The 13,515-nt window shown below is 44.5% G+C and overlaps 1 protein-coding gene across 1 annotated transcript in view; it reads left to right on the plus strand.

Annotated features, from left to right (window-relative positions):
• The window catches only part of PAN3 (poly(A) specific ribonuclease subunit PAN3), a 68,560-nt gene that overhangs the window by 35,677 nt on the left and 19,368 nt on the right, over window positions 1–13,515 (plus strand). Inside the window, exons 9-14 of the mRNA XM_073583147.1 lie at window positions 1,006–1,167; window positions 1,809–1,925; window positions 3,461–3,562; window positions 4,163–4,328; window positions 4,634–4,721; window positions 5,904–6,043. Of these exons, the coding sequence (XP_073439248.1) occupies window positions 1,006–1,167; window positions 1,809–1,925; window positions 3,461–3,562; window positions 4,163–4,328; window positions 4,634–4,721; window positions 5,904–6,043 (775 nt within the window). The remainder of the gene's footprint in view (window positions 1–1,005; window positions 1,168–1,808; window positions 1,926–3,460; window positions 3,563–4,162; window positions 4,329–4,633; window positions 4,722–5,903; window positions 6,044–13,515) is intronic.

The raw sequence follows: 13,515 nt of genomic DNA on the forward strand, positions 1-13,515 counted from the left end.
TCTGCAGCATTTCTGCAAGTCCCTGCCGCGGAAATTGCATGTGTTTTCCCACAAAACACAAGCGTTTTTAGCTTGCGGAATGCTTGCGCTTTCCAAGCGATTTGTAGCATCGCTTGGAAAGTGATTGACAGGTTGGTCACACTTGTCAAGCATAGTGCTTGACAAGTGTGACCAATTTTTTACTACTGATACTGCCTATGCAGCATCAATAGTAAAAGATAGGATGTAAAAAAAAAAAAATGGGGATATACTCACCTTCTGTCAGCCCCTGGCCCACAGCGACACTGCCGGCAAGCTCCGTTCCCAGGGAAGCATTGCGAGAATCACCTCAGATGACGAGCGGTCATGCGACCGTGACGTCATGTGGGATGATTTGTGCAATGCATCCCTGGTACTGGAAGATGCTGGCAGCGTGGCTGATAGGCTGGAGGATTCTGGGGGCCATCAGAGGGTGAGTATATCACTATATTTTTTTTATTTTAATTGTGTGGTGTTTTTTTTTTTTTTTTTTCAGGAATATGGTACCCAGGGCATGGAGGGGAGTCTCCTCTCCTCCAGATCCTGGGTACAATCCGCATATGAAGCGCTCACTTTATGCATGGTGGGCATAGCCACATGCGTAAAGTGAGCGTTTCAATGCAATCCTATGGCGGCAGAATCTCCACGATTCCGCAAATAATGGACATGCTGCAGATTTTACCACGATGCGATTCCGCAGCATGGGCACAGCAACTGAACTGCGGAATCCCACAGGATTGCATGGGATGTGTTTTTTTTTTTTTTTTTTTTTATTAGCATTTTTAAGTGTTTCCGCTGCAGAAAAAAAGCAGCAAAAACTCTTAACGTGACATGGGCACACAGCCTGAGTTTTTCCTAGACTATTCCCTTGTATTTAAAGTCTCCCAACACACCTCTCCATCTTTATTTTGACTTGTATGCACCTAAAACCTACTGGTGGACTAAGCTGTGGTCCCTTTTTTTTTTTTTTTTTTTTTTTTTTTTTAGCTGTACCTACAGAGGTTGATAGCTACCACAGCCTCTTTCCTCTGGAACCACTTCCTCCTCCCAACAGAATCCACAAGTCCAGTAACTTCGGATACATCACTTCGTGCTACAAAGCTGTAAATGGCAAAGATGATCTGACGTACTGTCTGAAGAGAGTCCACGGTGAGCCCTACTGTGGGGTCAGTACCTATGAATGGTCATGGGTAGAAACCATGACTTCTGGCAGCTACAGATATCACAGCAAACATTCTGGGGGGGGGCCAGAAGGAACATTTTCAGGTTTATGGGGAAAGACTTAAATCCAGTAGTAAATAACTGCAAGTTAGGCTGGTTTCACATTAGCGTTTATTTTTCTATGCGTCATGCGTACCTATGGTGTGCGCATGGTCTTGCGTTTGCATGCGTTCGTATGCGTTTTCGTGCGCATGTGCTTTTCAAGGTGTGCGTCTAGGCACGCCAGACACAACCTGTTGCGTTTTTGGGTCCGCTGAAAGGCGTCAAAACGCATGCACACGGAATGCGACAAAACGCTTTAGTCTATGGGAATGCAGGCGTGCGCATGAACATGCGTTAGTCTGTATTTTCGTGCGCATGCGGTTTTGGCGTAAAAATGTGTAGACACTGGTTTTAACCCCCTAGAGAACAATTGTGCATAAACGTAAACCCATGCAAAAACGCATGATGCGTTTTTTGCATGCATTTCTATTGCGCACGATGCGCTGTGAAAAAAACGCTAATGTGAAATTAGCCTTAGTGTTTCCGTGTCACTGAGCTAGGTTTTTTTCTTCCCCTCCATATTGCAGGCTTTCGTCTGGTGAACACAAAATGCATGTCTTTGGTTGACACATGGAAAAAAGTCCAGCACTCCAATATCGTTAGCTTACGAGAAATGTTTACAACCAAAGCATTTGGCGAGCATTGTAAGTTATATGGTTGATGTCTGTACATGCATGTGGGACACGCGATGCTTTTATGAATGTAAATATGGGTGGGGGGGACTTTTTAATTCTTTTCTTATTCTCAAGCGGGAACTGCCCCAAAAATGTCTGTCTGGTAAACAAGGAGGCCTTTTTTTTTTTTTTTTTTTTTTTTTTGAGAAACTAACAAAAATTAGCCTGTTCATGGGTAATGGCTCTTTGCTTGAATGTCGGCTGGTATAAAGCCCTGTTTGTAATGGAGAGGTGTCTCAGACACCCCCATTACTAGCCAAGTAAACATAGTTTATTTAACCCCTTCGCGACCACCAACACATTAAAACTGCAACTGTTAAGGGGCCGCCTTCCCTCATTGCTGTTTTTAAAACTCAATCGGGAATAGGGCTATAGTGACCTCCACAGTGTGACAGTCTGAGATACTGGGGTAGTTAAGACCCTGGAGAATATTATCACGTTTGGATTTTCCGTTCTCCAAAAAAAAAAAACTGCCCGCTACTAAGTCTCTACTGACATGATGTTCACAAGACTCCTCCCGCTCCATTCCCCATCATCTTCTCTGGGGGGATTGCAAGATTTGCTGTCCGGCAACAGCAGTTTTTTTTTTTTTTTTTCTCTGCTTTATGATCAGACAAGACCCTAACAGTGATCAAAAGCCAATAAATAGTTTTTCATCCCCTTAGTCAGACTATTTTAATTTTTCTTTTCCCTACAGATTGTTGTAAAAATGAGAAATCGCTAGTCCTAAAAAAAAAAAAAAAAAAAAAAATTTGTGCTGATTTAATTATGACATTACTAAATATCTGGTTAAGGGCATAATGGTGAAGCTTGAAAATTACAAATGTTTTTACATTGTCAAATTTTCAATATTTTCACGACTTGTGTGTTTATCACTAACATGAAGTACAATGTCGTGAAAAAACAGGATCCGATGTGTTCCAGAGTTACACATAGCGACAGAATTGTAAAATTTGGCCTAGTCATTAAGGTCAAAATCTGCTCTGTCACAAAGGGTTAAAAGAAAACGAAGAAAACGCAGGTCCGCTGTAGTCCACAAATGGAGACAAAACAATCCCTCATTCACAAAGTTCCTAAGAAAGCAAATTTCCCAGATCTGACAGTCCCACTATGGTCCTCGATTAACTAGATCAAAGGCTATGGACCCTTAGAGCGAGGCTCCATCGACTTTGAGCAGCCGCTTTTCCGGCCTCAGTGATGTCTGTAAAACGTACAGAAGACTTCAGCGTACCCGCAAAGAGAAGTTGACGTGCTGCGTGTTGGGAAAAATGCACTGTAAGGAGGTTGCGTAGAGTAAAGCAGTGGGCATGGATGTCTATTAATCCATCCACTGGGCCAGTACTGTACAACGCAGCAACAATGCGCTGTCCAAATGCTAGTAACACTGTGGGCATATGTAACCCTTATTCTGCGCACTTCTGAGTTTACTTGAATATTCAGCTCTGTACAATCTCTTGACCTTTTAATCACGGGTGGCATTATTTTTCTCCCCTTTCCCTTTTCAGCCTTGGTTTTTGCCTATGACTTCCATGCTGGAGCAGAGACCATGATGAGCCGGCATTTTAATGAGCCCAGTTCAGATGGTTATTTTTCTAAAAGAAAATGGGGTAAGGATGACTGATGACCAGTTCTTTACATTTTGGGTTAAGCTGTACTATGCTGTGAAATAGGTGATCACTCACATCCGTTCCTATTCAGTTGCTTAATATAATTGTTTTGTGAGATGCTCATTGTGTCTAGCTGCAAACTGTAGTGTCCTGGAAACTTTGGGCGAGTGTAGACTATCGTCTCCTTTTCCCACCATGCTGATCGCCATGAGATGTAGGTCATGTATGACCATCACCAAGGAAGCATTACACAAGGGTAAAGTCCATGGAAATGTCACTTGGGTGTTCTAGGTGTTTGACATTACAGGGGGTCTGCAGTGACCGCTTAGTGCTAAGTTTGAGTCTCTCCATTATCCATCCTCAGGAGCTTATGAAGGGGAGAATGTCATGAATGTAAATGATGTCCTCACACTTGCTACTCAATGCTCTGGTTCACTCTTGCCCCGGTAAACTGCAGCCTTGTAGACCATTTCACTCCATGCGTCACTACACAAAACTACCTTTACAGTGAAACTTTCACATCTCAATTAAACTTTGCTCTTTTTTTTTTTCTTTAAAAAAAAAAAAAAATAATCTGAGATTTTATGTGTTTCGTTCTAGGCCAACACGATGGTCCTTTACCCCGTCAACATGCCGGGTTGTTACCAGAGTCTCTTATTTGGGCCTACATCGTCCAGCTAAGCTCAGCACTGCGAACCATCCACACCGCAGGTCTAGCGTGTCGTGTAATGGATCCAACGAAGATCCTGATCACAGGGAAAACCAGGTATCTATAATCTTCATTTAGCGCCAAATCCTTCAATTAAAGGAGTCATTTCATCTTGCACATTTGTCATTCACATGATTCCCCATAAATGTGGGCCCCCCACTCCAATGGGACAACCACAAGTACTTGTGCGTGCTGCTTTCAGTGACTGTTTCCCATACAAGAAAATGGGAATCCCACCCACCTATCCTCATACAGCGTCATTTATTCTGATATAATTATATATTGATGAGGGACTTCTCCATCTCCATATCTGAGAGTGGATTCACTGATAAAGTAATTTTTTTGTGCATTGTTGTTTTTAGGCTGCATGTCAACTGTGTTGGAATTTTTGATGTTTTAACCTACGATGGCAGTCAGAGTAATCCTGTAGCGCTAATGCCTCAATACCAGGTGAGTTCATTCTACACCATAAATGTCTGCTAGTCCTTCTCTCCTAACTGTACACCTCGCTCTATAGATCTATATTCCTATACTGCCTAATACAGACGCATTACCCTGTTAGCTCAGTGAATAAACTAATAAAGCTTTATTTGCATGCTGATTATTGCTGTATATTCCTTTACTAAAAGCCGTGCTTGGGACCACCATCTAATGAGCCAGGCACCACTTTTCCTAATACACTAGGTGCGTTTCTGCTGTCCAATGTTTGCCTCTGTAACCACAGCTCTGCCCAGTTGTCACTAGACGTCAAATTCAAAACATGTGTGAAAAGCCTGCTCATATATAGTATCTGATCAGCCCTTGGATAAATGAACACATCAGATAATTTGGGCAAATTTCTCAACACTGACACTCCCCTAGCAAGTTGTTTGTGACGCCATTGTTCAGCCTGTTGCAGTCAGCATTGCCTCTTTTATAATATCTCCATTTAGTCATATTTTGGATTTCTGTGTCCTATAGGGAACTGACGTCTAGTAAAATGATTAAGCTTAGTGAAGATATAATGCCTTTAGTTTCCATATTGGTCACTGTTTTTGTGAAGGGGGGGGGGGGGGGTCCCATTAACAATATTAACGGTTTGACACAGCTGGGACCCTTGCAGAAACTGTTTCCCCTCCATAGCATTAAAAAGATTTTCCATAAACAGGATTATTCACCTAATCACAGGATATATGGATGATCACTGGGGGGTCGACTGCTGAAGCCCTCATCTCAAAGGGGACCCAACCGTTCCCTGTGTGAATGAAGCTTTGCGGAGCATGGGTGACCCTACTGAGGTCAAGGTCTAAAATTCCTATAAACTTTTAATGAGCAACAAAATCCACCGTAATTCATGCAGGAAACTTTGGGGCTCTTCCCTGAGATCAGTGTTTCAGCAGCCAATCACCATTACTTGCATTTCTTACCTGTGGACAGATGTGTGTTTATGGGATAACCCCTATAGTGTAGCTACTCGTGTGAAGCCACTTTCTATATGAGATATAAGAAATGTGACAGTCTCCTTTCAATAATGTGCAATATGTTGGCCGAGACTGTCTCCTGCTCTTCCATTCATGTGAATGATCCCCATGTAAGACTTTGCATTGGCTGTCTTGTGAACTGCTTTTTATCACTTTTATTTCTTGCTTTCAGCAAGCAGATCTGATCTCCCTTGGGAAAGTTGTGTTGGCGTTATCTTGCAATTCTTTGGCTGGAATCCAACGGGAAAACTTGCAAAAAGCGATGGAACTTGTGAACATCAACTATTCCTCTGACCTGAAAAATCTAATCTTGTAAGGCTGACACCTCTCTAACATTGTAACTATCATTTCAGTGGTTAAAGTTGTCAGGTGTTTCACTCTCCATTTGTCCTTCTCACAATTCTGACAGTGAATGTACAGCATTTGAGCTGTAGTTTTAACACTGTAGTCTATGGCGCTGGTAGCAGTTTTTGTATTGTCTGACAGCTGTGTATTCATAGTAGTGTATAGAAGCACCATGTGCATATTCTATAAGGCACTACACAGGAGATTAGATCTAATCTAGCCGCCCTAACTTATTTCCTAAGTGTAAATCATGCCTTTTGTATGGAAACTTCAAAAGGGAAGTAGAACTTTTTGTGAGTTCCCCATTTCTTACTGCATAGAAACCCTCCAGTTTCAGTGAGTGGGGGGGGGGACAACATTACATAAGACCACTCTTCTTCTTTTTGTGGGTAAACCAAAGTTATAAGCCCTGTATTTTTATATATGAAAACCTAAGATTGCTCAAATAACAAACTGTATTGACTTATATTAGTGACACGTTTCCTAGGAGTTGGTTATGTTAACAATTACAAAGCACTTTGTATAATTTCCTAGCCTGATGGCTAACAGGTTCTTGTCTTGCCTTAAGTTTTATCGTCCTACCACATGATTACTACCTACAGTTGTGCTCAAAAGTTTACATACCCCGGCAGAATTTATTCGATCGCCCATGACTGCACCACTGAGAGAAGGGATCCACCCTTCAGGAACAGGAAAGCTACAGATACAAAAGGGCGGCACCTCTCCTACACATCAGTTGGTTTCCTGTTCCTGGAGGACTGGGTTCCTACAAATATCCTGGAGGAGTCATCAGGACCCAGGAAGTTCTACCTCGACCAGTGCGGGGTCCCTAGAAGCACCATGGTGGGTCCAGGGAGGATTCCACGACAGTGAGCAGGGCAGGTGGAGGATTTTCCGCCTCCGGAGGGCCCGTGCTGGAAGGTAAGGCCTGTTTCACACTTCCGTTTTTTCAAATCCGTCAAAATCCGTTGGTTTCCGTAAAAAAACGGATCCGCCATTTTTTTCAGGATCCGTTTTTTTGTCCCATAGACTTCCATTAGCGGTTACCGCGGATCCGTCAAAAAAACGGATCCGTTTTTAAAAAAACGGATCCGTTTGCATCAGTTTCCGTCAAAAAAACGGAAACTGATCCGTTTGGCGGACACAAAAACGGAAGTGTGAAACAGGCCTAAGTAACACTCCTGAAGGATCCGTCGGCTCCTTCCTGTACCCCGGCGTTTCCGGTTCCAGTGACATCGGGGAGCCAGGTGATGTGGTGGGGGGGGGCAGGTCGGGGGCTCAACCAGTGACGTCACTAGGGCGTCCTTTCCTGCGGCCTCATTGGGGGTGGGGGAGGGGCAGGGCCTGGGAGGCCGTTCTGGGTGCTGGACGGCTTTTTTCCCCGGTATACTGCCGGTGCGTGGTGGTGGCCGGGGATTCTGGGGGTGGGGAGGTGTGCTGTCCCAGATATCTGGGGAATGGGGCATGAGAAGGTCCTGAGAGCTGCTTCGGATCCATTCTCAAAATGGATACATCGGAAGCTCCCGTAGAGCAGCAGGAGGACCAGCAGCTGCAGTCTCCGAAGCCTGCTTCTCTGGAGAGACCCCGTGGAAACCAGCTAAAGTCTTCATCTTCAGAGGAAGACTCTAGCCAGTTCTACTTTCCCCTAGACCGTATGGACAAATTGGTAAAAAGTCAGTTCCACTATGAGGATAGTGGAAGCTAAGCCGAAACGCTCAGTGCAGGACCTGATGTTTGATGGGTTAGATCCAAAGAAACGCAGGTCTTTCTTGCTGAATAGTAAAATTCAGAACCTGATAAACGGAGTGGAAAAAAGGGGCTCCTTGCCCTCCAGCTTTCAAACGGAGGTACCCTTTTGAGGATCCCTCTGTAGATAGATGGGATAAGGCCCCAAAGCTGTAGCTAAGGCCTTTAATAAAAAAAAAAAAAAAAAAAAAAAATCTTCCATACCCTTTGAGGACCTGGGTTCCATGAAAGACCCCCTAGACAAATGAGCAGACACCTTCCTTAAAGGGACATGGGGAAATGTCAGCTGGCTCCCTAAAACCAGCGGTAGCTTCTACTTGTACAGCCAGATCCATGGTGGTCTGGCTAGATCAACTAGAATCCCAGCTAAGAGACGGAGCTCCGAGAAAATCCATCCTGAATGCCTTGCCAATAATTCAGGGGGCTGCAGCTTTTCTAGCTGAAGCTTTGGCAGATTCAGTAAGGAGAGCCTCAGGACTGTCCCAACGCAGCTCAAAGGGCACTGTGGTTGAAGTGTTGGCCAGGGGATATTCAGGCCAGATCCTGTCTCTGCTCCATCCCTTGTGAAGGAGAGTACCTGTTTGGTCCAGTCTTGGATGAACTTTTAGAAAAAGCAGGGGATAAGAAGTTCCCCAGTTTGCCGACCCCCTTCCAACAGACGCCCTTTCAGAAGGAAAAGGTTTTTATCGTAGGAGGCCTTCCAGAGAGCGAGCTAAATGGGATGAAATTAAGAGAAAAGGTATGGGATTTATGTTTGGAGGCTTGACCCGGGAGCATAAGAAAGCCTCCCAATGACTAGTGGTACCCATTGGAGGTAGACTGGCTTCCTTTTACCCGGCCTGGTCCTGAATCTCTAACAGCAACTGGATTTTAAGTCTATCAGGGCTTCAGTTGGACTTCTCATGCGTACCCCAGAATAGCTTCAAGGCTACTCCCCGCAGATCCTCTTCTTTAGAACAGGCTGCCCTGGAATTGGAAATCTATGAACTAGGTCATAAAAGGGTTCTAGTGGAAGTACCAGAAACTGGGGTAGAGGTTTCTACTCTCCTCTATTTCTGGTACGAAAACCAGACAGTTCCTTCAGGACCATAGTTAACCTAAAGGCCCTCAATAAATTCCTTGTAATACATGTAGCCCATCAGTGTTTCCTTAGTGGCAGTTTCCTTAGGAGGATCAGTTTGGCACTTCCAATATTGCGCCCTTCCCTTTGCCTCGGCTACAACCTTCGTGAATACATGAGGGGCAACCGCAAGGCCAATGTCCCACCTTCATGAATCTGATATCCTTGTTATTCCCTACCTCGACTTCCTTATTGTTTGGGGCAGCTACAAAGAGCAATGTCCATCCTGGAACATTTAGGGTGGATACTAAATACCAAAAAATCACGGTAACAGCCCCTGAGGGTACAGCAGTTTTTGGGCCTAATTTTAGACTCGGTCATTAGTGTCGTCTACCGCCAGAGAAGTTAATTCGCCTGTTATCGTGTCCAAAACGCCTCTAACAACCCCACCGTGTCCCTCAGGAAAGCTATTTCCCTGTTGGGCTCTCTCTCATCCTGCATCCCTGCAGTCTGGTGGGCTCAATTTCATAGGAGACTTCTACAAGGGGATGTTTTGTTGAATGATAGAATTCTTGGTGGTCATTTAGAGGGTCAGCTGACCTTGTCCGAACCACTGTAAAATCCCTTGAATTGTGGTCTGATCAGAGGAACCTATCCAGAGGGGTGCCCTGGGAGTATAATATAATCCGAGTAGTCACCACAGCTGCAATTCCTACAGGTTGGGGGGGGGGGGGGGGGGCTCGTGTGTATGGGCCTATGGGAACGTCATGAGAGAGGCATCTTGTAACCGGAAGGAACTGCAGTAGAGTGGGCAGTAAAACACCTCTGATCTCTGCAGGGTGATCACGTGCTAGTTCTGACAATCAGGTCGCAGTGGCTTATATCAAGCACCAGGGAGGGACTTGTTCCACACCTCTGATGGGAGTAACAGAACACCTATTCCAATTTGCAGAACAACATTTTCTATCTTTGACAGCTCTTCACGTAAGAGGAAAAGACAATGCCACAGCTGACTTTTTAAGCCACAACCATCTGAGACCAGGGGAATGGTCTCTAAAAACTGCCATTTTCAACCTGACTGTGCGAATGTGGGGTCAGCCGGATGTGGATCTCTTCGCCACCAAAAAGAACAGGAAAGTGAGACTGTTCTGTTCACTGGACCCCAGAGAACCTGCTGGCAGTGGACGCCTTCCTCCTAAAATGGGACTTCAGTCTGGCCTACGCTTTCCCTCACTTCTCTGCTACCTCCTAGTAGTGAGGAAAATCAGAAAGGACAAGGCAAGAGCAATAGTAATCGCTCCCTTTTGGCCGAGGAGGGCATGGTTCTCATGCTTCAGGACCATGTTCCTGTCCTCTGGAATTCTTTGCCCCAACAAGTCCGACTATCAACCACATTTGGATCCTTCAGACGGAACCTGAAAACCCACCTCTTCAAGAAAGCTTATAGCCTGTAATTACCCCGCTACCTCCTTCTCCACCACTACCGGAGATATCACCTCAACCAACGCCGGAACTGCTGCAACCCACCAACCTACGGTCTCCTTCCCCACATCCTGTAGCATGTAAACCTGGAAGGGCAGGGTCCTCTCTCCCCTCTGTATCAGTCTGTCATTGTTAGTTTGTTTAGTGTAAGTGATATCTGTAATTTGTATGTAACCACTTCTCATGTACAGCACCATGGAATTAATGGTTGGTGTCCGATCCTTGGGAGCTGCCAGACGTTTCAGATCTCCTATCCCAGGGCCCAGTCTACCATCCTCGGGTGGCTGGCCTTCGGCTGACGACGTGGAGTTTGAACGGTCGTTACTAGAGTTGAGCGACTTTGGTCGGATCAGGTTTCACGAAACTTTCAGATGAAACTTCTCCGACTAGGGCAAAAAAAGTCGGGAGTTTCGTCCGAAACCCGACCCCAATGCAAGTCAATGGGGAATAAAATTTGGCATTGAGTGGATGAATGTCATCCGCTCAATGCCGACTTTTTTTTTTTTTTTTTTCTTCCCCATTGACTTGCATTGTGGTCGGGTTTCGGACGAACTCTGACTTTTTTTTTGCCCTAGTCGGATCAGTTTCATCTGAAACAAATTTTGTTTCATGAAACCCGATCCGACCAAAGTTTCTCAACTCTAGCCGTTACTAATAGAGGTTTTTCTCTGAACTTAGTAAATGCCCTTCTTAAAAGCAGAAAAGAAAATACGGCCAGGATCTATGCCAGGACCTGGAAAAAAACTCCTACAGGAGTTAAGGCTGGAGAAGGGGTTCCAATAACCCAAATCCTTGTTCCTCCAGAAAGGTCTAGACATGGGTCTCTCCACCAGTACCCTTAAGGTAAAAGTATCAGCCCTGGGAGCCCTCTTTGGCCACGAGCCCATTTCATCGGCCTCAGTAAAAATACTCCTCCCTCAGAGTGGCTTTTTAGTGACACTGATGTCAGCACGGAGAGTGAGTGACATCCAAGCACTGTCTAGGCTTCCCCCATACGCACTTCCATGATGACAGGGTAACACTTAAGCCTGATCTAGAGTATTAGCTAAGGTAGCTTTCTGTTTTCACAGAACACAGGAGATGGTTCTTCCATCTCTCCTCGCCAACCAGAAACATGAAGCTCCACACCCTAAATGTTAGAAGATGTGTCCTAGAGTACTTCAGTTACTGACTCCTGGAAAAAGGACTGCTTTGTTTGTCTCCTTTCAAGGCACCAGGAAGGGTCTTCATGTCAAGGAGCACATTAGCTAAATGGATTATGGAGGCTATTTCGCTGGCATACTCGCCAAGTGGCAGGCCGGCACCTGAGAGGCTGAGGGCACATTCCACTCGATCAAGGCAACCTTGTGGGCGGAGAGGTCAGAAGTCTCCATTGACCAAATACACTGCTCAAAAAGTGAACACTTAAATAGAATATAACTCCAAGTAAATCAAACTTCTGTGAAATCAAACACTCCACTTAGGAAGCAACACTGACAATCAATTTCACATGCTGTTGTGCAGATGGAAATTATTGGCAATTATCAAGACACCCTCAAAGGAGTGGTTCTGCAGGTGGGGACCACATCTCAGTACCAATGCTTTCTGGCTGATGTTTTGGTCACTTTTGAATGTTGGATGTGCTTTCACACTTGTGGTAGCATGAGTGCAGCTCATCCACCCCATGCGGATGGTCTGAGGGCCTGACCGTCCACAGATGGAGGTTGTGCTCACAGCACTAAGTAGTTATTACTCTGTAATTCTCTCAGTGCTGTCATGGAAGAACGAATAAAGTCTTTGTTGCTTACCGTTAACAGTATTTTTTTTGGAGCCCATGACAGCACCCTTAGATTCACTCCCTCTTTACTTGGGTGTGCACTTCTTCCTCTTATAAGGTTCACGTGTGAAGAAAAATTATCATTAAAGTGATTGTACATAATTTTCTGCCATTAAACTTGGGGGGTGTAGCTGTAGGCTTCCTGTTCCTGGAAGGCATATCCCCTCTCTCGGTGGTGCTGACATGGGCTCTGAAAAATACAGTTAGTGGTAAGTAACTAAGACTTTTTGCTTTCTTGGCCGCTTTTTTTTTTTTTTTTTTTTTTTTTTTCCCCCCCCCAGAGAATATGAACAACGCCAAAACTTTTTCTCCTTGTGAACATGTATTCCCTTAAGGGAATATACTTTCACAAGTTTTCTATATACATTCCTTTTATCTGTTTTTTTTTTTTTTGGTACAAACTTTTTCTCCACTCATGGTTAGTGGTTGAGTGAAGCTATTTTTTGTCAAACGGTGTTTTTTTTTTTTTTTTTATTAATCATAATGACAACACAAAACATCCAAATGACACTGATCAAAAGTTTACATACCCTGGTGATTTTGGCCAGATAATGTGCACAGAAGTTGACACAAATGGGTTTGAATGGCTACTAAAGGTAACATCCTCACCTCTGGCCTGTTTGCTTGTAATCAGTGGGTGTGCATAAAAGCGGAGTGAGATTCTGGGATCCAGACACTCTTTCATCCAGCCACTGATGGTTTTTGGATTGTGAGTCATGGGGAAAGCAAAATAATTGTCAATGGATCTACGGGAAAAGGTATCTGAACTGTAGAAAACAGGATAGGGATACAAAAAGATATCCAAAGAACTGATAGTGCCAGTCAGCAGTGTTCAAACTGTGATTAACAAATGGAAAACCAGGGGCTCTGTAAAAACAAAATCACGGTCAGGTAGACCTACAAGCATTTCATCCACATCTGCCAGAAAAACTGTTTGGGATGCAAAGAAAACCCCCCACAAATAACATCAGCTGAAATACTGGACTCTTTGAAAACTATCGGTGTGGCTGTTTCAAGATGCGCAATAAGGAGGCACTTGAAGACACATGGACTGCATGGTTGAGTCGCCAGAGAGCCATTACTGTGCAAATGCTACAAAGTATCTCGCCTACAATACACAAAACGGCACAGACTAGCCTCAAAACTACTGGAACAAGGTCATTTGGAGTGATAAAACCAAAATTGAACCTTTTTGGCCATAAATATTACATGTGGAGAGAGGTCAGCAAGGCCTATGATGAAAGGAACACCATTCCTACTGTAAAGCATGGAGGTGGATCACTGTTTTGGGGATGTGTGAGCTACAAAGGCACAGGAAACCTGGTCAAAGTTGAA

The sequence above is a fragment of the Dendrobates tinctorius genome, unplaced genomic scaffold, assembly GCF_039654945.1.
Source record: "Dendrobates tinctorius isolate UK_male_01 unplaced genomic scaffold, ASM3965494v1 ptg000075l, whole genome shotgun sequence".
NCBI classification, from domain to species: domain Eukaryota; kingdom Metazoa; phylum Chordata; class Amphibia; order Anura; family Dendrobatidae; genus Dendrobates; species Dendrobates tinctorius.